Here is a 25,052-nt window from a genome sequence, read left to right as displayed (position 1 = left end):
CAACTGCTTGGGGCTGTTTTTCGCGAAAGGGCGCTGACAAGTGCGTCAGAGACAATTTGTGCGAAGGCCAGAGAAAATACGGTAAACTTTTTTCTCTTTTTCCAGGTCATGCCGTCCGGAGTCAAGTACTACGGCAGCTACTGCTGCGCTGCGCGGTGCAACAACAACGGCAGGATAGGGAGAGAGCGTGGTACTAAGTGGTTCAGGATTCCGCGAGACGACAGGTAGCCCTTTGCACCTTTCCAAGATGTAATTTTGAAGTTGTGGTTGTCATTAGCTAACTATCAAAGTATGTCCGCATCTTTCGCACTATTTTGCCGTTCAACTAGTTAGTGTTTGGATGGTCATACATATTCTTCATTCGCTTAAATCGAGTGGCCCCTTTTCACTCTGAAAAATCGTCCCCTTTTCACTCTGAAACCCCTTTTCCTCTGTGATGCTAATGCTGTCTTCTGCCCTTTTATTGTATTGTGGAAATTTTCTAAATATCGCCTATTTATTCCTACTGTGCAATTTCTCAACATGTGGCAGCTGTCTTGCATTGTACAGTGCACCCATCTTTTGTATGTGCTTACTGAGAATGTGACTTGAAATAAAATGTTTCGTCTCTCCCAACGATTGTCATGTCTGCAAAACAATGGCATTGTGTGCTCGCCGCTCTGGCGGTGTGGCTTACACGGAGCTACTTATGCATGCAAGTAACGCGTTAAAAAATATATGTATGACCTCCGAGACAATCACACGAACAGAAGTGGGCTCGGGGGCCGAGTAATTTTACCTATAGCTAAATAACGGCCTCTGAGATCGGCATTTTAAATTTTTTTTTTGCGATTTCTGATCTCTGAGGCGGCTGTTAGGATTCCCCACTTCCGTTTGGTGCGCTGCGAACCCAAATCAGCTAGGGTGCCTGAATGGTTTCCCTCGCCCGCCGCGGGCGAGGGAAACCATTCAGGCACCCTAAAATCAGCCGCAGGGGCCTACGGGAGTGTCCTGTCTTAACCTTTTTTATATTACTCTATGGTGCAACTAGTGATGTCCCGCTGTTATTATGAACGTGCATGTCAAGCGAAAGTTGTTTTGCACGGTGAAAATAGCTGCGTCGCGTCCTTCTGCGTGCTCAAGACCTGTGACTGCGAGTGCCGCAAACAAGGGCAGGAGAGCAGCTGTATGTCGACCAGGAAAAGTTTCCACGGACCGAAAACGTGAAAATATATCTGGCTCTCAATGACCGGTCAGCTGAAGCTACTCAGTGTGGAGAGAGCTTGTCTAGGTAACGACCCTGGATACGCTCGCAACCGAGGCGTATCCAGAAGCTATCTTAAAAGCCAGGAAAACTGGATTGCAGAAGCGCATGAACTGCCAGGATAATAAGTTTACTGTCTCACTCTCTACTTTTGTAATTGTCAACGTAGGGGAACGAGAGTTCTTATTGTGCACTCGCAAAGACGTGGTCAGCGTTCAGATAGAAGTAAACAAGGTGATTTTTTTTTTCTCGGACGGAATCAGAAAGTCGTAAGATGCGGGGTCTGTGTAAAATTGCGTCGTATAACGAAGGTTTTTAATACGTAATTATTTCTATGGGGATCTTGCCGGGGCCAAACCGATTCGTCGTGAAAGGCGGGTCGTCGCAAATCCGGGGGACGCATAATCGAGAATCCACTACTAGGTTTAGAACCCAGAAATATCATTGAGGAACCACGTACAATAAAATATCTTCATGTATACCCCTCACTAATCGAAATATAATATTGACTTGTTCGCTTGATTGTTCTATTATACTGTTACGTGAATGACGACTCGGTAGACTGTAGTCCGTAGACTATTTACACGATATATTAAATGCGAAGCATTTCTTAGCGAACCTCAGACACTTTGGTCGTTTCTATCTACGTATCTATCTATCTATCTATCTATCTATCTAGCCGCCTACGTCTCGGCGCTCTCCTGGTCGTCTCCATAACTTGTAATATGCCAAGATTGGCGTAGCAGGGGATCAGTGTATGACGAACACAATTCACTGGTCGTGACATGAATAACGCCAAATACCTGTCGCGTACGTCATGAAACCCTTTCTCTCAGTCACGTGTGGCACATACCCGTACACCAGAGTTCATGTTATGCGGGTATGTGCCACAGGTGATACAAAGTCTCAACCAACACAGTAACCGCGAACACACACATCGACACGCAAGGAAAGTGATAATATTAATAACTGTTGGGCTTTTATGTCCCAGAACTGCGATGTGATTATGAGAGACGCCATAGCGAAGGGCTCCGGAAGTTTTGACCATTGGTTGTTCTTTAACGTGTACCGAGATCGCACAGTACACGGTCATCTAGCATTTTGCCTCCATCGAAATGCGACCGCCGCGACCGGGATCGAACCTGCGACCTTCATGTCAGCAGCCGAGCACCGTAACCGCTACACCACCGCGGCGGACGCAAGGAAAGTGAGGAAGCTGAAGACAGAACACCCGTGGAAGACGCTCAACTACCATCCACTCGTCCAAATGGTCCGCAACGTGGACCACGTGGATTACGCAAAAACCTGGGTCAGTGCTTTCTACAATAAATCTGCTAAGAGAACTAGGCCTCTCATTATTACCGGTGACTTCAACATTGATTTATCAAGACCCAACAATGATTGGTGCTTATACTGTGTGAAAGACGGCCTGGATGTGGACAGGGCATCAAAAGACCTCGCTGCCACGTCCACGACAGAAGGCATCATAGATCATTTCATCGTAAGAGGCATCCAGGATTTCCACCAGCTTCACAATATCTCGCACTTCACTACACTTAGATTCCTCATAGCCGCGATCACGAACGGATCCGATTAACAAGTCCGGTCCAGCTGCTGGTGCTCACTGATCACTGTGATGGTGACCTTGTTCAAGGACTGTCAAGAACCCCTTTACACATACACACGGGTTCGTGAAACGTGCGTGCGTTCTCCGTCATAACGGAAAAGTATAAGCATAACAACTGTAACTGTGACTGTAACGTACGTGCAGTGCGCCTGCGCGTGGCACTCGGCTATGTATATATCTAGGGAAACTATCCTGAATGAAGCTTAGTTGCGAGTAACGCCTGTCCTGTGCATCTGTGTTCTTTCTTTGTCCTGTTCGGATTCGTGCTATCCAGTATTGAAGAATAAAGCTTACCGCGTCTGGTGTTGGTAACACCCATGTTGCTGTTGGCGTCGTTACGCAACTGTAAACAACGGGTTATGTAATACATATTTTTATGCTATTCTTGAACATATGAGTGTGCGTATCCACTTCCACATTTCTGTAGTGTCATTCCGTAACGTTTCGCTCAATGTGAAAAATTACGCCACAGTCACCATCCTGCGCATGCTTCGCATCACGTCGATTCCCACGGCACGTGGGATCTGCCGAATATTTAATATTATCACTTTCCTTGCGTGTCAATGTGTGTGTTCGCGGTTACTATGTTGGTTGAGACTTTGTATCACCTGTGGCACATACCCGCATAACATGAACTCTGGTGTACGGGTATGTGCCACACGTGACTGAGAGAAAGGGTTTCATGACGTACGCGACAGGTATTTTGCGTTTTTACAGTAGCGGTTGCAGCGCTGACCAGTTCAGCTCAGAGCCCGAGCGGAGAGAGATCTTCCTTCTCTTCGTCCGGCGCACACGCGCATGGTTCGAGGGGCTGGCAATATGCATGTAGCAATATGACCTAATTGCCAGTAAACAGTTTAGTTGTGTAACTGCACATAGGGCAGCCCAAATGACTGAAATAAGAACTAGTATATGCATCTCCTGCTGGCCTTCTACTTCATTTAAAAACCCTGCACAACATTACTGAAGACCTATGAAAATGTCACTGCCTTGCGTTTACACGCAATGCCTGTGCATTGTTTTGTATTGTATTTTATTTATCTTTAAATATATATATATATATATATATATATATATATATATATATATATATAATTTACTTGCCTGAGTGCACTTGGGTATCAATTGCATTCCTTAGTGAGTCGCTCTGGGCCCGCACCCTGGTGCTTTCCATCACACTTATGCATTGTTCAGCGCTCACAGGTTGAAACTGTGCAATTTAAAGCTAAGCTATGAATGCAATTTCATATCTAGCGTCTTCAGGTCGTGTCGTTTTGGTGTAAATTCAACTTTAAAGGGACCGACAACTGATTTTTCTCGACCCAGTTTTTTACGGCGCGACAGGAAGCTCACCCTTCGTAGCATTTCTAGCTGCAGCGGTTTATCCGAAAAGCGCGTAGTTATTTTAAAAGCAGTATTTTTCGATCTGAAAGGCTCCAAACACGCATGGAGGCTTGCTGCAGCAACGCTGAGAATTGATAGCGATGCCGCAGCCCTTGTGAAAGCTGTCGTTGTTCTGCTTTCGCAGGAGTTACTGTAACTATGCTTAACCACCTTTATTTTAAGCTTTCCAACCAGTTTTGAAAATAGCAAGCTGTTACAATTAGATGTGTGGCTTTATACACCTTCCCGGTATTTGTACAGCGTTGTGTGCGCCTGCGCCCAAGGTTGCCCGCGCCTGTGTCATGGGTGGCTTGTCCCGGCGTCGTTACTCTCTCGGTACACGAGCCAAGCCAAGTAATCGAAAACGTAACTGTGCATACGCACGGCCGCACCGAGTAGCAGCGTGCGTCATTTCTGAGACGAAGTGTAGGTAGCAAAACTATGTCGCTCTAAAATCTTAGCGACCTGAAAAACTGCGTGCACGGATGCATGAGCACGCTGAAAAGTTGCTCAAGACGCGTTGACGAGCATGGGATGATTACGTCACGCGAAGGCCGCGCCACTTTAATGCATACTACTAACGCAGGCCTATATGTACATTATTATGGAGTAGTACCTTTTAATATAAAGAAACGTACAATATTTCAATACTAACAATAAAATCGTCGACCGCTTACAGCAATCAACGGTCACGTGGCCGTCTTCATCGGATCATGCATGTTTTTTCCGCCAGAGGCGCCCACAGGTATAAATACAACTCTCACGAAAAAAACAGGGTTGGTTTGAGTCAGTGCAACGGACAATCTTTAAATCAGTGGAGTCAACTCATTTCATATTCTGGGTAGTTGTCGGTCTCTTTAACCCTCAATCAGAGGCAATATTACTTTTGGCAGCTGCATTTGTAGCAACATAACTCACTTAAAGAAGCACTAACACCAAAATTTTGCACCTTGTTTTTTTGTTGCAATAGATAGCTTATGATCCACTTATCACGGCTGCGAACCTCGTTTGCGCGAGTGCGCGACGGTTATTTATTTAGAGACGTTTTTAGAGCGCCCAGTCGCAGTTTCGGTTTCAAAGAGCACCGAGCTAGGCAGCAGTACCATGGAGGAAGGAAAAGCTAAGGAGAGGCCCTATTGTATCCCACTGCATTGCGAAAAATGTGGCGGAAGTGACGTCAGATTTATGAGGCAAACAAACCGGTATGGGGCAAACAAAACAGCAGACGCCCCGCGGCGTGCTCTCCCGCGGCGTGCTCTTTGTGCAGGTGACATGCCTATCGTGTCGGCAATTAACATGTCCGGCCTGTCGAAGACCGGCGATAAACATTGATTATCGATCACCAGTTTTAATTCAGTTCGCTGCAGCGGCGGCGTCCAAAAATACCAAAATTGGCCCGAGCGTCAGCTTCTCCGCAGTGCATGGCTGCTAGCGGCGTTTGGAAAACAGATGCGCAACTCTGCTACCTAAAGGTAGCATATACAGTAACTCTAACGGATGGATGGATGGATGGATGCTATGAGCGTCCCCTTTGTAACGGGGCGGTGACATGTCTGCCACCAGGTTCGGAAAAAAAAAAGGCTTCCTTGTTTCATGTTGGCCTAATACCTTATCTACATTGATTAAATCTATGTTATTATACCAAAAAATACAAATTCACGGTCTATCTCTCTGCCTCTTAAGGCAGAATGACCTTATTATTCCCCCATTATTTATTTTTGTTCTTTATCTCTACTTTTCCGCCACCAATACTCTAACCGTCTCTTACTTATTTCTATTGCGGACATGTTCAGCTTTCCATTGTTGTCCCTAAAACCCAAGGCTTCATGTAGACTTCATGTAACGGGTCCGGCACGGCAGCGCCGCGGCGCGGAAGTTCACCGCAAAAGGTCCTCGCTCCTCCCATGTATTCGCGCGGCACTTTGGACACTCCCCCTATTCTAGGTCACTGTACCTCAAGTACCTCAAGGTCCGTTGCTCTACTCCGCGTGACGATCGCCGCCGGAAGCAGCTGTACGTCGATTGGATAATGGTAGCTAACCAGCATGTGGAATCCTTTTGGAGGGTGAAACTTCGTGAACTTCAACTATGTAAGAGGAAGATTTTTTTCTTTCACCGCAAATAGACGTCAGACTCTGGAGTTTCCAAGATGTGTGGCGCCACCTGTCGGAGAAGTATTGAGTAGTGCATAGACCGACTGTCTCGCACAGTTTGCTATGGGACCAGGTGCAACTAGCGAGTGCCAAATAACGATTGTGCTTAATATCGCGGGTGTTTGCGCATTTAGCACTCAGAACGAGAGCTGTGAATTGCTCTCCGCTAGTCAGACGCGCCACCGAACCGTCGTGAAGTGCTTGCTGGATCACTCGCCTGTACGACGGCGAAAACAGCAGCAGACGAGAGCCCTCCGCACGCTACGAAGAAACTCCGCAAAAGACGCACTGTTGCGTTGTGAATTGCCACGGACGTAAAAGACTGAATAACAACGTTCAGTTTTACCGATTTCCATAGTTGTCGTACGAAGAAGAAAGGCGAGAGCGCTGGATACGGGTCGTTGCGAGCGTGTTGGGTAAGCGAAGTACCCGCGTTCTCCCCAGCCGGTGGCATGAATGTGTGGCTCTGCTGTTGTTTTGCGTAGCCCTGATGCAAAACCGTGGTAACCTTGACTATGAAGCTCAGCAGAGGCTCTGACCGCGGTGCTTGTCGTGTAACATGAAGTGAGCAGCTAGAGGCAGACTGGAGACGCGTGATACGCACACCGCGACGAGTTGGTCGTAACAACACAGCATCGCGGACGTATGTACGTTTTGAAGGCTCAGAGTTCTGGTCCTAACTAGCTAACACCACGTGCATCATACAAGTAAATCGCAGAATGTTGGTCGTGACCCCCTTCAGGTTTGTTTCGCCCGTGTCCTCCGCGGTTGCCGTAGCTATCTCGGAGGCCACGGTTTTGCCTTTGGTTGTACCCCGCGAAAGTGGACACGCACGTATCCCCATTTACAGTACATACAAACGGAAGACGACCATAAAGAGACCACTTGAGGATGCGTAATAAAACACTCCAATGCACAGGAAGCGAGAGATGAATTAAGGGAGAATACAAGTGAAAAGGCGAAAATCGCCGGAGCCATTCGCCCCTGATGAACCGAGTTTTCTACCACTGATCGTAAGATGCATAGCTAAGTAAATTGATCGTGTATGTAGGTACTTTATCGCTGTGGCATACGTATATACCCGATTTTAACGCATTTAGGCTCTAGAGAACGGATGTCGGAGGGCTTGCCTCGAACTCGGTGTCGTGTGATGCTCGCTTGTACTTGCGAGTTGCAGCGCGCGGGAATAACTAAAACTTATTTTGCATTGTACTCGCAGTTCGCTTTGATCAGCTTCCTTTGTTTCTGAAGCGTGGATTGGCGGAAGAAGCTTTCCAGGTCCTTGATTTTCAGGAAACCGCGCCTCGACACCAACGAAAGAGGAGGGTTATATTGCGGCCTATGCACATTCGCTTGCGGGCGGCTCTCTTTGCACTACCCAGTTAGTGCCAGGGCTACGATGAGGGCGCTGGTGGCGGTGTTTTTCGCAGCGCCACCTGGGCAGAGTCTGACGTCTATAACTTACTAGTTCCGGAGGAGCTGTCTTAGATGATAGTCACTGCAAAACCCTAGCCTTAGGTCCGAAATATTCTTTTAGCATAACCTCAAACCGATAGACGCTTTAAGCCTGCCGTGTACATCGCTAGACTAGTACCTGAAGAAGAGGGCTCGCACTGCATTTCAGACTGCTTTGCTATTCGCCTCGAGATCGGGCTATAGGTGGCAGCACCGTCGCCGCGTTTTTGTGGATAGGCGGTGGGCGGCGCGTATACAAATGTAGGCAGCGGCGCTTCGCCGTATGCGGTTTGAGTCGATTGTCGGCGAATAAAGCGCGTTGACTGCAGCCTAATGGTGATGTATACGCCCTCCACTGCCACATTAATGCACGAAACCGGCCTAACGTTCCTATTACGTGTGACAGAAGCGTAATCTGCTAATCAATGGGGTACTGGCCTTCGGTTACACTCGTGTTTTGCACTGTGCTCAATGTTTTATCTTGCTTTATTTGCAACTTTTTAAATTGTGTTTTGCCTATACCACAATATAAATTGTGTTGCGCGACTGAGTATTTACTTCTTGCTCTAGCGGCTACGAAAAAAGAGAGCCTGTATTCCTGTAATTAGATGAAGTAGAACTTTGTGCACTCTACTTTTCTGTTCGCATGAATATACGCGTACTGCTATTGGCCGCGAGATCGAGCGGAGTCGCCGCCTAGCGGCTTCTGGCTAAACCGCGCCTAGTGTGGATTGCTCCGTGCGTCGTCTGCTAGCCCCGTTGTGTTTGCATGTGCGCGTACCATGCGGATCCTCAAAAGGCGGTTTGTTCAGTTGCGTTAGTGCAACTTTAACTGCTTGTACGTATGCCTAACACGATGTAAAGAAGCATTTGGCCTTGATCGGCTGAATATGTACTGTAATAAGATCAGAGAATGCACTTGTCAAGAGTGCTGTGTGTGGTCGTCGTACCCTCCGTTCACGAGAGTCATATCAGTGTAGGTGCCGCTCAGTGGTTCAAGCGCACTGCAAAGTGCACTTGGCGTTGCCCTAAAGATGAGAAGTATTAAATCTCATGTGAATATAGCCTTTTAGCTGCGCGGTGGTAAAAAAAGGCTCGCATGTACTTGAGCGTTGTGGCTAGGTGTTGTTTACACGTTACGCGACGAGCTTTAGTTGTGTACGGTCGTGGTCTCGCTAGAGAGAAATATTTCTGTTAAGTCACGTCTGACACTTCGGTACTAAATTGTCCCCTAAGAATAACAGAAAACGAAATGACAAGGAAATGCAAAACTGAGTTGCCTTGCGCAATCTTAACTTGTGGCGAAGTTTATACAAAAACACCCGTGTACTTAGATTAAGGTGCGCGTTAAAGAGCGCTGATGGTCAAAATTAATCCGAATGGCGTGGTTTACATTTATGTCGTTGTAATTTTACGCGAAGCCACATTTTTTTTTCTTTACATTAGCCTTGTTTAGATTGACGGAAGGCAGCGGACATTATTCGTATGAAAGAACGTACTTTGGTCCCGTGAAATAACCGGACCTTTGTTCCATTACTGTCGTGCAAGTAATCAATCGAAGAAATTTCCGTACTGTACAGTTACCTTTGTGTACTGTTACTGGAATAAAAACAAGCGTGTGCGTGTTAAACATCTCCGTAGCGCTAAAGCGCTGTCAGCCACGCAGCTTTGCTCAGTAAACCTATAAACTGTTCTACATTTCATGGAGAACTGAGTAAGAAATGCGAATGAATATTTGAGCACGCAGTCCACAAAGTGCTATTTCAACTCATCGCGCAGGAATACGGGCTTTCTTTTTGTTGAGCGGCATCTAAATGAACAAGAAGTAAATAGTTAATTCAGTCGCGCTATACAGCAGTGCGTAGTAGGTGGAACACAAGCTAAACATGTACAAACAAAACAACAAGAAAACGTCACCCATTGCGAAAACGCCGACTGTCGCCGAAGGCGAGCAACCCGTTCGTTGGCAGAATGCGCTTCTCTCACAACTAACTGTAACGTTCGGCGCGCTTCGTGCATTAATTCGGGAATGAAGAGCGCACATATTACCACAAAGCTGCCGTCAACGCATTCTGTTTGCCGGAAATCGGGTCACATCGCTCACAACGAAGCGCTGATACGCGCCGACAACCGCCTATCCACACTAGCGCGGCGACGGTGCTGCCACCTGTAGCCCGATCTCGCGGCGAATAGAAATGCGTGGCTTCAGGTCTTTTTTACCGCTAACCGGCCTCTACAGACGCTAGTTCATGCTTTGCGGCATCACAAGGATTTCCAAATCGCCAACACTTTACGAGATGATGTCGCTAAAATTCTGCATTCACACCTCGACATTTAGTACTTTTTTTTCTTTAGGACGGCGCCAAATGCACTATGTGATGTGCTTGAACGACAAAGTGGTACCCACATTGAAATGATATTGGCGAATGGACGGTACGATGGTTAGACCTAGCGCCATACCGACACGTGTATGCACTCACTTATTAGAGTGCATACAAGTCACGTAAGGCGAAATACTTATGTATATCATGTAGGCATACGTGCAAGGATTTGATACTCTACTAGCACAACGGAATAAGCTGTAATCTGAGGACGTGTATGACGTACGCGCACATGCGAACATGGCGTGGCTAGCAGACGACGCAAGGAGCCATCCACGCCACGACCTCCGTGATCCACGCCACGGGGTTTCATCCCCTCGCCGCTAGGTGCCGACTCTGCTCGATCTCGTAGGCAGTAGTATCAAGGGATCTAATATGCACCTCAACCAGGCCCGTAGCCAGGAATTTTTTTCGGGGGGGGGGGGGGGGGGGGGGGGCGCCCACTTGCTGAAAACCTAGACTTTTTGAGAAAAACACCTATTTTTATTCTTTATTTTCGGTACTTTGGTTAATTATCGTGTAGAGAAGAAACTCAGACCAATAATTTCAGATAAGGAAATGTATTTCGTAATTATGCCGGATTGTATGGTATCAGAAAAAGCGTTTACAGCCATAAAAAAAACAAAAAAACTTTAAGGCAACGAGCTGTCGACCTTTTGATAAGACAAACTTGAGAGGATAGCGTGTAATGTCAAAAGGCTAAATACTTGTTTAAAATAGTTTTCTTTCAGCTAAAACGCATAAGAACGAGATCCGTTTTCGAGCAATTGTTTCAGAGAAAGGCACCTGATAATTCGCTGGATTTAGTTACTTGCAGAACTGCTTAGCCTCTTCGGGTGTTTCAGACCCTCCCTTTTCTTATGCGTAATTCTCAGGCGCTAGTTCAGTGTCTCTCAGAGGAGAACCCCGGCGGTTCTAAACCTTTTAGTATGAATATTGAAGACCTTTATTACTCCATACCGAATGAGTCGTTGTTGAAATGTGTTAATGAGTGTATTAACGGACAAGGGCACAAAACGGTTATGTGTGGTGTTTCTACGGGGCCTTTTCAAGAAATATACCTAAAGTCGACGCTGGCAGCTTGGAAGGAAGGCGTTCATGTACAGAATTTGTATTGGTTCTAAGGTTGCCCCGATCCTTAGTGATTTATACCTTAGCAAGATTGACAAACCGTTTAGAAGGCGCCTTAGGCAATTCTATTACAGTAAAAGTTCTTTCATTCGAACTCGAAGGAGACTATAATATTGCTCGAATTAAGCCGAGGTCGAATTAGCGGGCGGGCGCCAGAATGTACGAACATCGCGCCACACTGCGCGGGCAGAGTCCACAGAAGCCGCCTCTAGACCCTTTATCGCGAACAAGGTGCTACTACACGTTTGTGGCCGGTGATTTCATAAATTAGGTTCATGGAGCTCTAACAGCGAACAGAAATGAATCGATCAGTCAGTGATACGCCAGAAACTAGCACCGACATTCACTCATGAGAGAAGGAAACCTTAATGTCCAAATATATGACGCTATTTATGCTCCAAAACACGTTTATTCACTAGGATGATTTGGAGGGCTAGTTGGTACCGCATCATGAAAGGTTACAGCGCACATCACACAACGCACGAACACACAACAGCGCACGTAGCACGTTGTAGTACAGCGCACGAACACACAAGACATAGCGCTGAACTACAACTGACACTTTATTTCTGATGGAGCAAACATGGGCTTCACAAGCCAACGACAGGCCCCTTAAGCCAAGCACCAAGAAACAAAGTTAGAATAAAACACTCATCATATTGCACTCTGCCTATGGCTCATATTTTCTGATAGCGTCACGGAAGGAGCGCTCACGCAGTTTTCTTTTGGACAATCAGTTTCATAAGCTTCTATTATTAGTTCTCGGGTGCCCTTCTCTTGCCTAATCCCCGAACACTGCCTGAAAAGCGGTTGACAACAGTGCAACGATAAGTGGCCTGAAACGAGAGTATTTCCAACAAGGTTCTTGTGCTCCCTGAGCCTGTCGTTCAGACACCCACCAGACTGTCCAATATACCTTTCGCGCGCTGGTGAAGCTGTAATCTTTTCCGCTCCTAACAAACTGTCAAAAAATTTTGATGACGAGCTTTTACTGTATTAAGGTTTTTCGTTAAGTGGACGATTACTTGATTTTTTGTAGCGGTGAGGACTTTGCATCCGTGACGATCCGTGGTTACCTCAGTGAGCGAAAAATTTGGATTAAATGGAGGAGGGCTGAGCTTTACTAATGAATTGCCTCAGAATAATGGAATATAATTTCTAGACATTTCCTTAGCGTTCCAGAAGAACCATGTATGCTGGCAGCATCCTCCTAGATCTTCAAAATCGCTGTTAAACTTTTCGTCGAAGCATTTTAAGGTGATACCAATTGGTATAGACATGCTCCCTCACCGAGTCGTGTGAGCACAAAATGAGTGCCAGCTTTAACGCACAGGCTATGCGTCTTTTAGACGTAGGTTGTCCTCGCGTTGCAGTGGCCACTGTCGCTGGACGTTTAAAGAAGTCCGTTTTGTTAAGTCCGAGCATGGTTGCAGAAAGCAGTAGGAAAAAACGTGTCGTTGCTTTCCCTTAGATTCATTGCGCATCTCACAGGCTAAAGAAAGTGAGAAATAGATACGGCGTTAATGTTGTTTTTACGGCTGCCAGTAAGCTGCGTAAGATTTGTGCCGCTGTGCAGAGAAAGAATGAGCGAGTAGTGGACAAGAAGCGGAGTGACATGTGGTTCGTAAAACACACCAACAAATTCACTGATTACTTTACAGGTGTGGTGTATAAGGTGCGGCCGCTTCTCCATAGGCCAGACGGGCCCTTGTGTTAACGATATATTATTAGAACATAAGAGATCGCTCACCAGAGGCTTACCTTCTAATCTCTCTTTATGTTGTCGAGAGTGTAAGTGCACGCCAAAATTCGATGTTTTGTACAGGCACAGGAACGAAGAAACGCGTCTAATGATTGAGGCATGGCATACCGATAATAGTGGCAGCGCATGCTTGAGCCAAACGTCGTTTAACTTGCATAAGGATGAAATCAAATGCCTTAACAGTTATCTTCCACGTAGACCACCACACGTGCCGGATTGATAAGTTTGCCTACAGCCTAAGCATGCGCAGATAAGCTTTCGTGCCGTCTTTCTTTTTCGCCGTTGTGCGCCTTTGCAGTTGTTAGTCGGCGTTTGTGGTGTCCTGACTTCTTCCGTGTGCCCGTGTTTGCACGCCCTGTCTTTCAGAATGAATATTTACGAGCCAGCTCAGCTCTCAGTTATACTAAGCTACATTGTTTAATTGTGAGTAACTCGGACTTTTCTGGTGAACAGTAGAGTCCCATTGTGCTAATATGCAGCTCGATGACGTTGACATATAAAGCCTTGTCACACCCACAGAGTCATATGAGCATGAAATGCGTGCTGTAATTCAGGTATATCTGCGAGTTCTTCGGCCAATGGGGCCATGGCTAGATTGAATAAGAGTGGCGATAGGACAACTCCCTGGGGTGTGCCCCTGCTTGGGAGGGTAAAAGCGGTAGATGTGAGTGACCCTGATAGAACCTCGGCGATGCGATTTTCAAAACGGCTTTGACATAATGCCAGGTCCTACGGCTGCAGCCACTAGTGGCCAGTGTCCTGAGGACGTATTCGTACCCTACGTTGTCAAAAGCCTTTTGTATGTCTAATGCGAGAATGGCTCTGGTTCGGGCCGTCCGTAGTTTGGGATGAAATAGGGTATCTTTAACATGCAGGAGGACATCCTGCGCCGATAGGTTGGGGTGCTAGCCAAACTGAGTGTTGGGGAAGATATTCTTAGCTTCTAAATGTGGTTGTAGTCGCCGGAGAACGACGTGCTCAACAAGTTTGCCTACAGAACTCGTGAGGAAGATGGGTCGTAAAATTTGGAGAAGTAATGATTTGCCCGATTTGGGAATCATATTAACCTGGGCATGCTTCCAATCGCAAGGTAGAGTGCCCTTGCTCCAGTGTTCGTTAAAGAGATTCGTCAGCTCCTGTAGATATATGTCATCCACATTTCGGAGGACCTTGTATGTTATACGGTCCGGTCTTGGTGCAGTGTCCCGTGTAATACAAGCAAGGGCCTGTTTTACCTCCACAAGTGTGACATCCACACCCAAGTTCTCGTCCTGATCGGAGGGTGTTAAAGGGAGTGCGTTCGGATCTACCGGTAGGGGCTGAGGAATGTAAAGATTTTTTTATGTGTGCCATAATGCCCGTGCCTTTTTGTTCTTCTAAGTAAATGAGCCTTTGGGTAGTGGTGTGCATGTGGTTTTTGGTCGACGTTGGACCTAGAATGGCCCTCAGGATTTTCCAAGTCCGTTTTGTGCCATGTGTTCCTTTCAGGCTGCCACAAAAGTCTTCCCAATTTGCTTTAGCTAGCTGGTGGCATATTGTGCAGCCTCCTCCGTAACTGCAGCGATACGTAGGTGAATTTTGCGGTTTAGTCTCCGGCGCTTTCAACGTTTAGACAGGCTTCGACGAGATGGGCGTCAATTTGGTGTGCATTCTTCGTGTTCTTAATCTTTTTACCAGTGGCAACTTGTGTAATTCAATCCCAGGGCTTGCGGTGTGGTGTCCTCCGCGGCTATGTACGTGAAGACGTCTACCTTCGCTGTTATCATATTTAGGTGCGAAGCACCTTACGCGCTCGTGCTGTCGGCGTATCCTGTCGTCGTAGCCCGTCACGGTAAAGCAAGTAGCAAATAAGACGGCGCGTTCGCACAGGGAAAGCCCTGTTTCTGCGATGGGCGCTCGACGCTGTCTGTGACGCTGTCTAGCAATGAGGGGACGCTGTCCTCATTGCTATTGACGTGTCCCTATGGGAATCACCGGTGCTTCGCACTTCCCAAGCTTCAACGTTAGTGGAGCTGATTTTTTATCTTTCATTGTCTTTATTTTTGATTTCATCTTCTGACCCTTAAGCACGCGTTGCTTTTCAGTAGTCTAGTACACTTTACTTTTCAGGCTGCGTGGAAACGGCCAGACAGATAGCACCGCTGAATGAAGGGCCCCACATTATGAAGTTGCACAAAAGGTCCCGACCGCAATTATTTCTACGACCTACAAACCGCCCGACGTGTGAGCCTTATCAAAGCACCAGACGGATGACTTGCTTCACAAGCTGTTTATTTTCTCACAGGACATATACATTCTACAAGTGTAAATAAATATTTTTGCATCGCTACCATGTTGACACAAAGCAATGACAGGCACTTTTCTGCTTTGATGAAAGAAAATAGCACAGCGAGTTGTCAGCACACATTTAAAACATAAAATATCAGGATATGTGACCCAGCAATTCCTTTGTGTATGTACACTGCAGACAAGAACACCTTACATAAACTACACTTTTGCACTGAAAGAACAATGGCACGCAACGAACATTCTACAAATAATCTGACGCATGCGAGGTCACGGAGGGCAGTGAAGGCGCTTCAACGCCACCTTGGAAGTACTACGCATCGCGTTTAGCTAGGGAGCTGCGAATCTCGAAGGCACTTGGCATAAGTACATGAAGCGTGGCGTGTTTTTTGTAGTCGAGTTTTACACCGCGAGTTTCTTTTTGCACACAATGACACATGTTTGTGCACGAACAGTATTTGTACAAGAGTGTCATGGAACCTCTTTAGTGAGGTATTAAAAAAGACGAACGCTTCCATTTGGCATCAAAGCATTGCCGCCGACGCACTGTGGCGCTCTCGAATCGCGCGGTAAAACGAATGTGCAGGCCGGCAGCATTCCCTGCGACGATGAATTTTTCGGTCTAGCCATATAAGTACTCGAGCAACTTTTCTACGCGGCACAGCACGAGCGTCGTGCGACGAGTCACTGAAGCTCGGCGGAAAGAGTCGAGCTCCTGACACACGTTGGGTGCTCGCCGATCCACTGCCGCTGTCGGCAGTAGAGGGCGCTCGCCTGGGCGTACTTGAGCGTGTAGCCCAGCAGGCACTTGTAGCGAGCCAGGACGTAGTGGCTTTGCGCTGGTTTGCCGAGCACCTTGCGCTCGTACTTGTACACGTACGCGTGCTTCACCTTGGGCGCGCTGAGGAAGGAGCGGCCACGCTTGCGGTCCTGCAGGCAGCTCTGGTCATACGTGGCCTTGGTAGACGACTCGGTCGATGTTTCTGACGAGGTGTCTTCGGTGGTGCTCTCCGTGGGCTCATCGGCGAGCATCTCGTCTGCTGACACTGCTGCGTAGAGAATTATTCGTCAGATGGCACCGTGACTAGAAAAACTTAATGACACACGTGGTTTGCCGTCACGTGATGCTCGTAAGGATATTACTATATTGCGCCTAATGAATCATTTATCAAAGATAAATTGTACAAAATTTGAATAGTCGCTTTAGGGGTTTCGTTACGTTGCAGAGGGCCGTCGGCGTACCGGTCCGTTAAGACACACGCACGTGTATATATATATATATATATATATATATATATATATATATATATATATATATATATATATATATATATATATATATATATATATATATATATATATATATATATATCCTCAGGAAACACGTGTTGTTCGTGTGTCATATGGTTAATTCCATTGGCGGATTCGCAGTGGCCGACGAACTCTACGCCGGAGCACTCCTCTCCGTGGAGAGCATCCGAAGGTAATCTGCCAATGGAACACAAGCGCCCTCGCCAGAGCAATCGGTAGGGGGCGCTAGCGCACATCTACTCCCAGCATTCCTCGCGATTCACGCAGTTTTCGCCTTCACAGGCGCGAGCGGAGAGAATGGGCGCGGTCGGACAGCGCATTTCATCGCACACGCGGTACGCCACGCTCTGCGCACGCGCCGGGAGCTTGCGACTTCCGGTCGAAACCGCCGCTTTTTCGCGGAGTAGAGAGAGCTGCTCCGTGGAGTGCATCTGGCGCCGGAGCTGCTCCAGATCTGCCAATGAAACATACAGGGAGCACTCTCAATCAGCCAATGGAACATACTTGCTCCGAATGGAGCAGAAAAACTGCTACCGGAAGTGCTCCGAATCTGCCAGTGGAACTCACCAATAGTATGTGCACTCTTTTTCCTTTTTTTACTTCTCTCTCTCTTTCTTTCTTAACCTTTTTTTACTTTTTTCTCTCTCTCGGCTCGGAGGGCGACGATATAAAAGCGCATCGACGCCTGGTAAATTTCGACTTGATGAAGATCGGTCTCCGATCGAAACGTCGACAATAAAGTTGTTTTTTATGAAGGCGCATCTACTCTTAAAGGGACCGACAACTGCCCAGAATATGAAATGAGTTGACTCCACTGATGTAAAGATTGTCCGTCGCACTGACTCAAACCAACCCTGTTTTTTTCGTGAGAGATGGATTTATATTTTTATTTCTTAATTCAAAGTCTCGAAAAATGACCTGTGGCGCTTCTGGCGGCAAGAACATGAATAATCCGATGAAGACGGCCACGTAACCGTTGATTGCTGTACGCGGTCGACGATTTTTTTGTTAGTATTGAAATATTGTTGGTTTCTTTATATTAAAAGCTATTACTCCATAATAATGTACATACTGGTCTGCGTTAGTAGTATGCATTAAAGTGGCGCTGCCTTTACGTGACGTAATAATCCCATGCTCGTCAGCGCGTCTTAGCAACTTTTCAGCGTGCTCATGCAACCGTGCACGCAGTTTCCAGGTCGCTAAGATTTTGGAGCGACATAGTTTTGCTACCGACACTTCGTCTCAGAAATGACGCGCGCTGCTATTCGGTGCGGCTGTGCATATGCACAGTAACGTTTTCGATTACTTGGCTTGGCTAGTGTATCGAGAGAGTAACGACGCCGGGACAAGCCACCCATGACACAGGCGCAGGCAACCTTGGGCGCATGCGCACACAACGCTGTACAAATACCGGGAAGGTGTATAAAGCCACACATCTCATTGTAACAGCTTGCTATTTTCAAAAATGGTTGGAAAGCTCAAAATAAAGGTGGTTAAGCATAGTTACAGTAGCTCCTGCGAATGCAGTACAACGACAGCTTTCACAAGGGCTAGCGGCATCGCTATCAATTCTCAGCGTTGCTGGAGCAAGCCTCCATGCGTGTTTGGAGCCTTTCAGATCGAAAAATACTGCTTATAAAATAACTACATGCTTTTCGGATAAACCACTGCAGCTACAAACGCTGCGAAGGGTGAGCTTCCTGTCGCGCCGTAAAAAACTGTGTCGAGAAAAATCAATTGTCGGTCCCTTTAAAATACTTATATATATATATATATATATATATATATATATATATATATATATATATATATATATATATATATATATATATATATATATATATATATATATATATATATATATATATATATATATATATATATATATATATATATATCAGGCAATTGCTTTCAGTGCTTCCAGACATTCATAAATAGTCGATTGAATGGACGAAAACTTTTATTTGTGCCTACCAAATAAATGTTTTCGTCCGTTCAATCGAATATACAGGGTGTTTTTTTTTTAGACGATACAGATTTTTTATGAAAATTTGCAGTGGCTTAGCTCGGCTATGCCAGGATATGCGTAGCGTTAGCAAAGGTTCAGCTGAATATTCTGTGGTAGCCTCGATGCTCACCGTAGTCGAAGACCACCGCGGGTTCAGGCTTAGCGAGCATCAGGGCCGCGTCTACCGTCGCCTGCTGTATGTTTAGCGCACCGCTTCGCGCACGCTCAGCTAGCAAAGGCGTTGAGCGCTGCGCGGCATAAACGCAGTGTTTGACCACTGGGCCTGGACCTGGTCGCGAGAGCTAGGGCAATCTCCGTACGCGTGGGTCTCCGGCAAGTGCGGCTCGGCGTGGTACGACCGCGCACGAGCACTAGGCACCGGTCTTTGGCCTAAGGTACGAACAGGAGCTAACACTGAGGTAAACTCAGTGTTAGCTCCTCAGCCCGCGAGGATGCCGAGGCACCCAGGCAGGCTACAGTCCGGCAATTCCCAAAGAGGACGTCGGACCAGAAGGAAACGCGTGCTTACCCAGCGGCGTCCGAGGAGAGAGAGTTCGTCCCGGCGTGCACGCGCGTCAGTCACGCCGAATCTCGCGGCTCCGAGACCGCGTGCAGCGCCGCCACGAGAGCCGGCGCGTAGCGCAAGATGGCGCCACTTGCCGTCGCGGGAGAACAGGAGGGGGAAAGGATTCGCAGAACGGCGGAATGCCCGCGCAGTGGCTTCGGGCGCGCCTCGGATCCCCACAATTCTTATCTTTCCAGATTGTCTAGGATTATTAGCCTGCTTCTGTTCATTCTTCGTACGCTGAACCGCTAATTGCCAGGCAACTACTTCGGGATCCGATGAGATAAGCTTCTCGGCTCTTCTGAGCCGTCGAGCAGCATTAGCGCTCTCCTTCTCCATGGCGTTACCCACCTGCAAACGCCAGTCAGAGGCGCTATCAAGTGGCCCCAGCGCAGTGTCAGACGGCGACTGAACAGCGAAGGCGAATAGCTGCGCGCGCGCCGGCGCCACTGTGTCTATGGCTACGACGTCACTCCTCTCGAATGCGGCGCAGACCAGCAGCGGCGAGCCGTGCGCGGTGGTGTTGGAGAGTGCGTGAGATGCCAGCTCCGGTGACCCAGCTCTGTGACATCACTGATCCTCGGGCATGCGTAGCACGGCTCATGACCATCCACGCAAAATCGGCTCCGGCTGGGAAGTGTAGCTAACGCTACAAAAACTCTGTGGCAATAAGGCTCCTGTAGTTTCCGCACACGAACTGCACGTCGAGGCGGAAATACTTTGCCCCAGTTAAATTGACACTGTTGCGACTAATTAACAAAAACTCGTTAATTATATTTTTAATTATTGACTTCAGGGCAGGTGTTTATCTTAAAAACTTGTAGTGCGTGCCAGTATATGGTACACCTATATTTTTTTTAAATCACAAAAGTTCGACGTAGTTCGAGATCGACTTTCAAGGGTGAAATCGAAACTGATTGCGCCAGGCGCGCAAGAAACGCGACCGTTCTGCCACGTCAGACCGAAACTACCCGTCACATGGGAGTGAAGGAATTTGAATGAGGGCGCGCTGCGGCCGAATGTTTTCATGAAAAGCTGCAAGTCATCTCTCTGTGCCTACGCGTTGCCTTACTTTTACGCGTAGTGTTTGGTGCTTATCCGTTTCTTTCGAACTGTACACAAGATAACCGCAATATCAACCTTTTCTTTGCCTGGGAAGCATAAAACTCAGGGGCAGCCACTGTGGCGCTTCTTGCAGACAGGCGAAACAGTTTTTCGCGCCTCAGAGTTTAAGAAAGAAACAGATAAGCACCACACATCGCTCGCAAACATTAAGCTATCTACTCGTGTATTCCAGAATGCTTGCCGGTTTTTCTGACCATATTATCACGGGGTCGTGACGTGGACGTAGACCGCAGGCGACGTGTCCGAGATGAAAGTGTTTATTTGGCCGAACTTGTGGCCGAGAAACGGAAAGGTAATTTACAGCAATACACACTGTATGCACTGATAGCGGCGAACAAAACGTCGACCATCGATCAACTAACAAGCGTTGAAGCGCGTCGGCATTTAAACATGTACCGTCGAATATTCCAGCGTTATCGCTGGCTGTCGCGAAAATTCTAGAATAAGCTCGAGTGTGTGCGTCTTGCGCGCAGTCTTAACAAAACGATCTACAATGATGGCGAAGCTTCTCGAACAATGAGGTGCGGTTCGCGCTGAGCGTTGCTTACAGTCTTTGTGGCCGAAAACCGAATCCAGCAAAAGTGATAAAGAAACGCACGTTGCAATATTCTGCTTCGGTGCGCCTTCATTCAAAATTCGTGACCTCCCTATCACGTGTCGTTCCGGTGTTCCGACACGCTTTGTGCGCGCCGGGCACCATCAGTTTCGATATCGCTCTTGAAATTGAATGCTGAATATCTCGAACTAGATGCAACTTTTGTGACTTCTAAAAAAATGGGAACGCCATGAATTATCACGCACAACTTTCTAATATAAACGACTGCCCTCAAGTGGATAATTAAAAAAGTTAATTAACGACTTCTTGTTAGTTAGGGAGCGCGCTGCTAGAGTTACTGTATATGCTACCTTTAGGTAGCAGAGTTGCGCATCTGTCTTCCAAACGCCGCTAGCAACCATGCATTGCGGAGAAGCTGACGCTCGGGCCAAGTTTTTTATTTCTCGACTCCACCGCTGCAGCGAACTGAATTAAAACTAGTCACCGATAGTCATTGTTTATCGCCGGTCTTCGGCACGCCAGCTATGTTAATCGGCGACACGGTAGGCATGTCAGCTGCAAAAACGCAGTGCGACTTCACCGCATAGCTCTGGTTGCTAGCCAGACCTATGCGCAACTCTGCTACCTAAAGGTAGCATATACGGTAATTCTAGGCACTGCTAAAGTCACTGGAATGGGAATACACCATCTCCCACTAAAGGGGACCATGAGGCGATGCGAAGCCGGAGCACTTGCACGATCGCGTTCCGTTGGCGTTCGTTGGGCATGCTACCGACCTCGCGTCGTGGAACGCGAAGAGGGACGCTACACGCGTCGTATCTTCCATCTAGCCTGGCCATTAATTCTCACAGGGCGAGCGGGGAACGCGGTCGACAGGCGGGCGAGCGGGGGGCAGCGTAGGAGAGGAGAGAGAAGGGGAGGGGACGCGCATGCGCTCGAGCTCATCGCGGCGTTGCGCAGGAGAGAATTTCAGCATGTCTAGCCCGCGTTTCAGAGGAAGAGTGGAAAGGGGGAGGGGAGAGGGGGAGGGGAGAGGGAAAGTGGAGAGGGAAATTGGGAGGGAAAGTGGAGAAGGAAAGTGGGGAGGGGAAGGGGAGAGGGGAAGGGGAGAGGTGTGTGGAGAGGGTATGCGCATGCGCAGTAACGGTGGTCACGCCGCACAGCACCACCACCACCACCGCCGGATTGAGCTCGACCTTAAGATACTTCGCATCTAAAAATACCGTGACCGCCCGGCCCGCCGCCATATTTGGTCCAGCGCGACTGAAAGGGACCGACAGCTGCCAAGAACATGGAATGAGATGACTCCACTGATTGAAAGATTGTCCGTCGCATTGACTCAAGCCAACCCTGTTTTTTTCGCGAGAGGTGGACTTATATTTTTACTCTTTAATTGAAAGTCGCGAAAAATGGCCTGTGCCACCACTGGTTGGCAAAAACATGAACGATCCGATGTACCCGGCCATGTGACAGCTAAATCCTGTACGCGGTCGACGATTTTTTTGTTAGTATTGAACTTTATATTAAAAGCTATTACTCCATAATAATGTACATACAGGTCTGCGTTAGTAGTATGCATTAAAGTGGCGCTGCCTTTACGTGACGTAATGATCCCATGCTCGTCAGCACGTCTTGAGCAACTTTTCAGCGTGCTCATGCAACGGTGCACGCAGTTTCCAGGTCGCTAAGATTTTGGAGCGACCTAGTTTTGCTACCTACAATTCGTCTCAGAAATGACGCGCGCTGCTACTCGACGCGGCTAGCCACCATAGGGCGGCCGCGCATATGCGTAGTGATTTTAAATGCGAAACATTTCTTAGCGAACTTCTGCGACTTTGAGCGTATCTATCTATCTATCTATCTATCTATCTATCTATCTATCTATCTATCTATCTATCTATCTATCTATCTATCTATCTATCTATCTATCTATCTATCTATCTATCTATCTATCTATCTATCTATCTATCTGTCTGTCTAGCCGCCTACGACTTTGTGCTCTCCTGGTCGCTTGGTTATTCGAATGTACACCAAAATTGGTATGACGTAACATGACTGTATGACGAACATAAATGACAAGTCATAACATGAAAATCATGACACGCATGTCATGTACAGCAGATTTACATGCCACGCTCATGGTGCGCTGGCGGCCGTTTCGCTAGTTCTATATACACCACAATTGGTATCTTGCGACTTGACTGTGTGACGAACATAAATGACACGAGTTAACATGAAAATCATGACACGCATGTATGTACAGCATGACTTACGTGCCACGCTCATGGTGCGCTGGCGGCCGTTTCGCTAGTTTGATCTACCCCGAAATTGGTATTGCGTGACGTGACTGTGAGACGAACATAAATAACACACGAGTTAACATGAAAATCATGACACGCATGTCATGTACAGCATGACTTACGTGCCACGCTCATGGTGCGCTGGTGGCAGTTTCGCTAGCTTTATACACACCAAAATTGGTATCTTGCGACGTGACTGTGTAACGAACATAAATAACACGAGTTTGCATGAAAATCATGACACGCGTGTCATGTACAGCATGACTTACGTGCCACACTCATGGGGCGCTGGCGGCCGTTTCGCTAGCTTGATCTATCCCGAAATTGGTATTGTGCGACGTGACTGTGTGACGAACATAAAAACACGAGATAACATGAAAATCATGACACGCGTGTCATGTGCAGCATGACTTACGTGCCACGCTCATGGTGCGCTGGCGGCCGTTTCGCTAGCTTGATATACACCAAAACTGGTATCTTCCGACGTGACTGTGTGACGAATATAAATAACAGGAGCTAACATGAAAATCATGACACGCATGTCATGTACAGCATGACTTACGTGCCACGCTCATGGTGCGCTGGCGGCCGTTTCGCTAGCTCGATCTACCCCGAAACTGGTATTGCGTGACGTGACTGTGAGACGAACATAAATAACACACCAGCTAACATGACAATCATGACACGCATGTCATGTACAGCATGACTTACGTGCCACGCTCATGGTGCGCTGGTGGCAGTTTCGCTAGCTTGATCTACTCCGGAATTGCTATTGCGCGACGTGACTGTGTGACGAACATAAAAACACGAGTTAACATGAAAATCATGACACGCATGTCATGTACAGCATGACTTACGTGCCACGCTCATGGGGCGCTGGTGGCCGTTTCGCTTGCTTGATATACACCAAAATTGGTATCTTGCGACGTGACTGTGTGGCGAACATAGATAACACGAGCTAACATGAAAGTCATGACACACATGTCATGTACAGCGTGCCTTACGTACCACGCTCATGGTGCGCTGGCGGTCGTTTCGCTAGCTTGATCTACTCCGGAATTGGTATTGCGCGACGTGACTGTGTGACGAACATAAAAACACGAGTTAATATGAAAATCATGAAACGCATGTCATGTACAGCATGACTTACGTGCCACGCTCATGGTGCGCTGGCGGCCGTTTCGCTAGCTTGATATACACCAAAATTGGTATCTTGCGACGTGACTGTGTGACGAACATAAATAACGGGAGTTAATATGAAAATCATGACACGCATGTCATGTACAGCATGACTTACGTGCCACGCTCATGGTGCGCCGGCGGCCGTTTCGCTAGCTTGATATACACGAAAATTGTTATCTCGCGACGTGACTGTGTCACGAACCTAAATAACAGGAGTTAACATGAAAGTCATGACACACATGTCATGTACAGCGTGTCTTACGTACCATGCTCATGGTGCGCTGGCGGCCGTTTCGCTAGCTTGATTTACCCCGAAGTTGGTATTGGGCGACGTTACAGTGGGACGAACATAAATAATAGGAGTTAACATGAAAACCATGACACGCATTTTCCTCAATGACAGACAAGACGATGTATGCAGCTCTTTGCGGGCTGCTTCGCATTACATCAATTCCCACAATGCGTGGGATCTGCCGGCTTTTTCGGTGACTTGACTTGGCTCGTGCATCGAGAGAGTAACGACGCCGGGACAAGCTACCCATGACACAGGCTCAGGCAACCTTGGACGCATGCGTACACAACCC

General features: G+C 47.4%; 1 protein-coding gene across 3 annotated transcripts in view; it reads right to left on the bottom strand.

Moving 5' to 3' along the window:
• Positions 1 to 11,918: 11,918 nt before the first annotated feature.
• LOC119382403 (uncharacterized) overlaps positions 11,919 to 25,052 on the bottom strand; it is a 119,654-nt gene continuing 106,520 nt past the window's right edge. For 2 of the 3 annotated variants that reach the window (XM_037650091.2, XM_037650090.2), the window contains exon 4: positions 11,919 to 16,470. In XM_037650091.2, the coding sequence (XP_037506019.1) occupies positions 16,106 to 16,470 (365 nt within the window). In that variant the 3' untranslated portion in view covers positions 11,919 to 16,105. The remainder of the gene's footprint in view (positions 16,471 to 25,052) is intronic. The other variant, XM_037650092.2, reaches the window with a different exon arrangement.

Source organism: Rhipicephalus sanguineus, chromosome 2, assembly GCF_013339695.2.
Source record: "Rhipicephalus sanguineus isolate Rsan-2018 chromosome 2, BIME_Rsan_1.4, whole genome shotgun sequence".
NCBI lineage: Eukaryota > Metazoa > Arthropoda > Arachnida > Ixodida > Ixodidae > Rhipicephalus > Rhipicephalus sanguineus.
The sequence above is the reverse complement of the archived record's forward strand: the minus strand, read 5'-3'. Positions and strand labels throughout refer to the sequence as shown.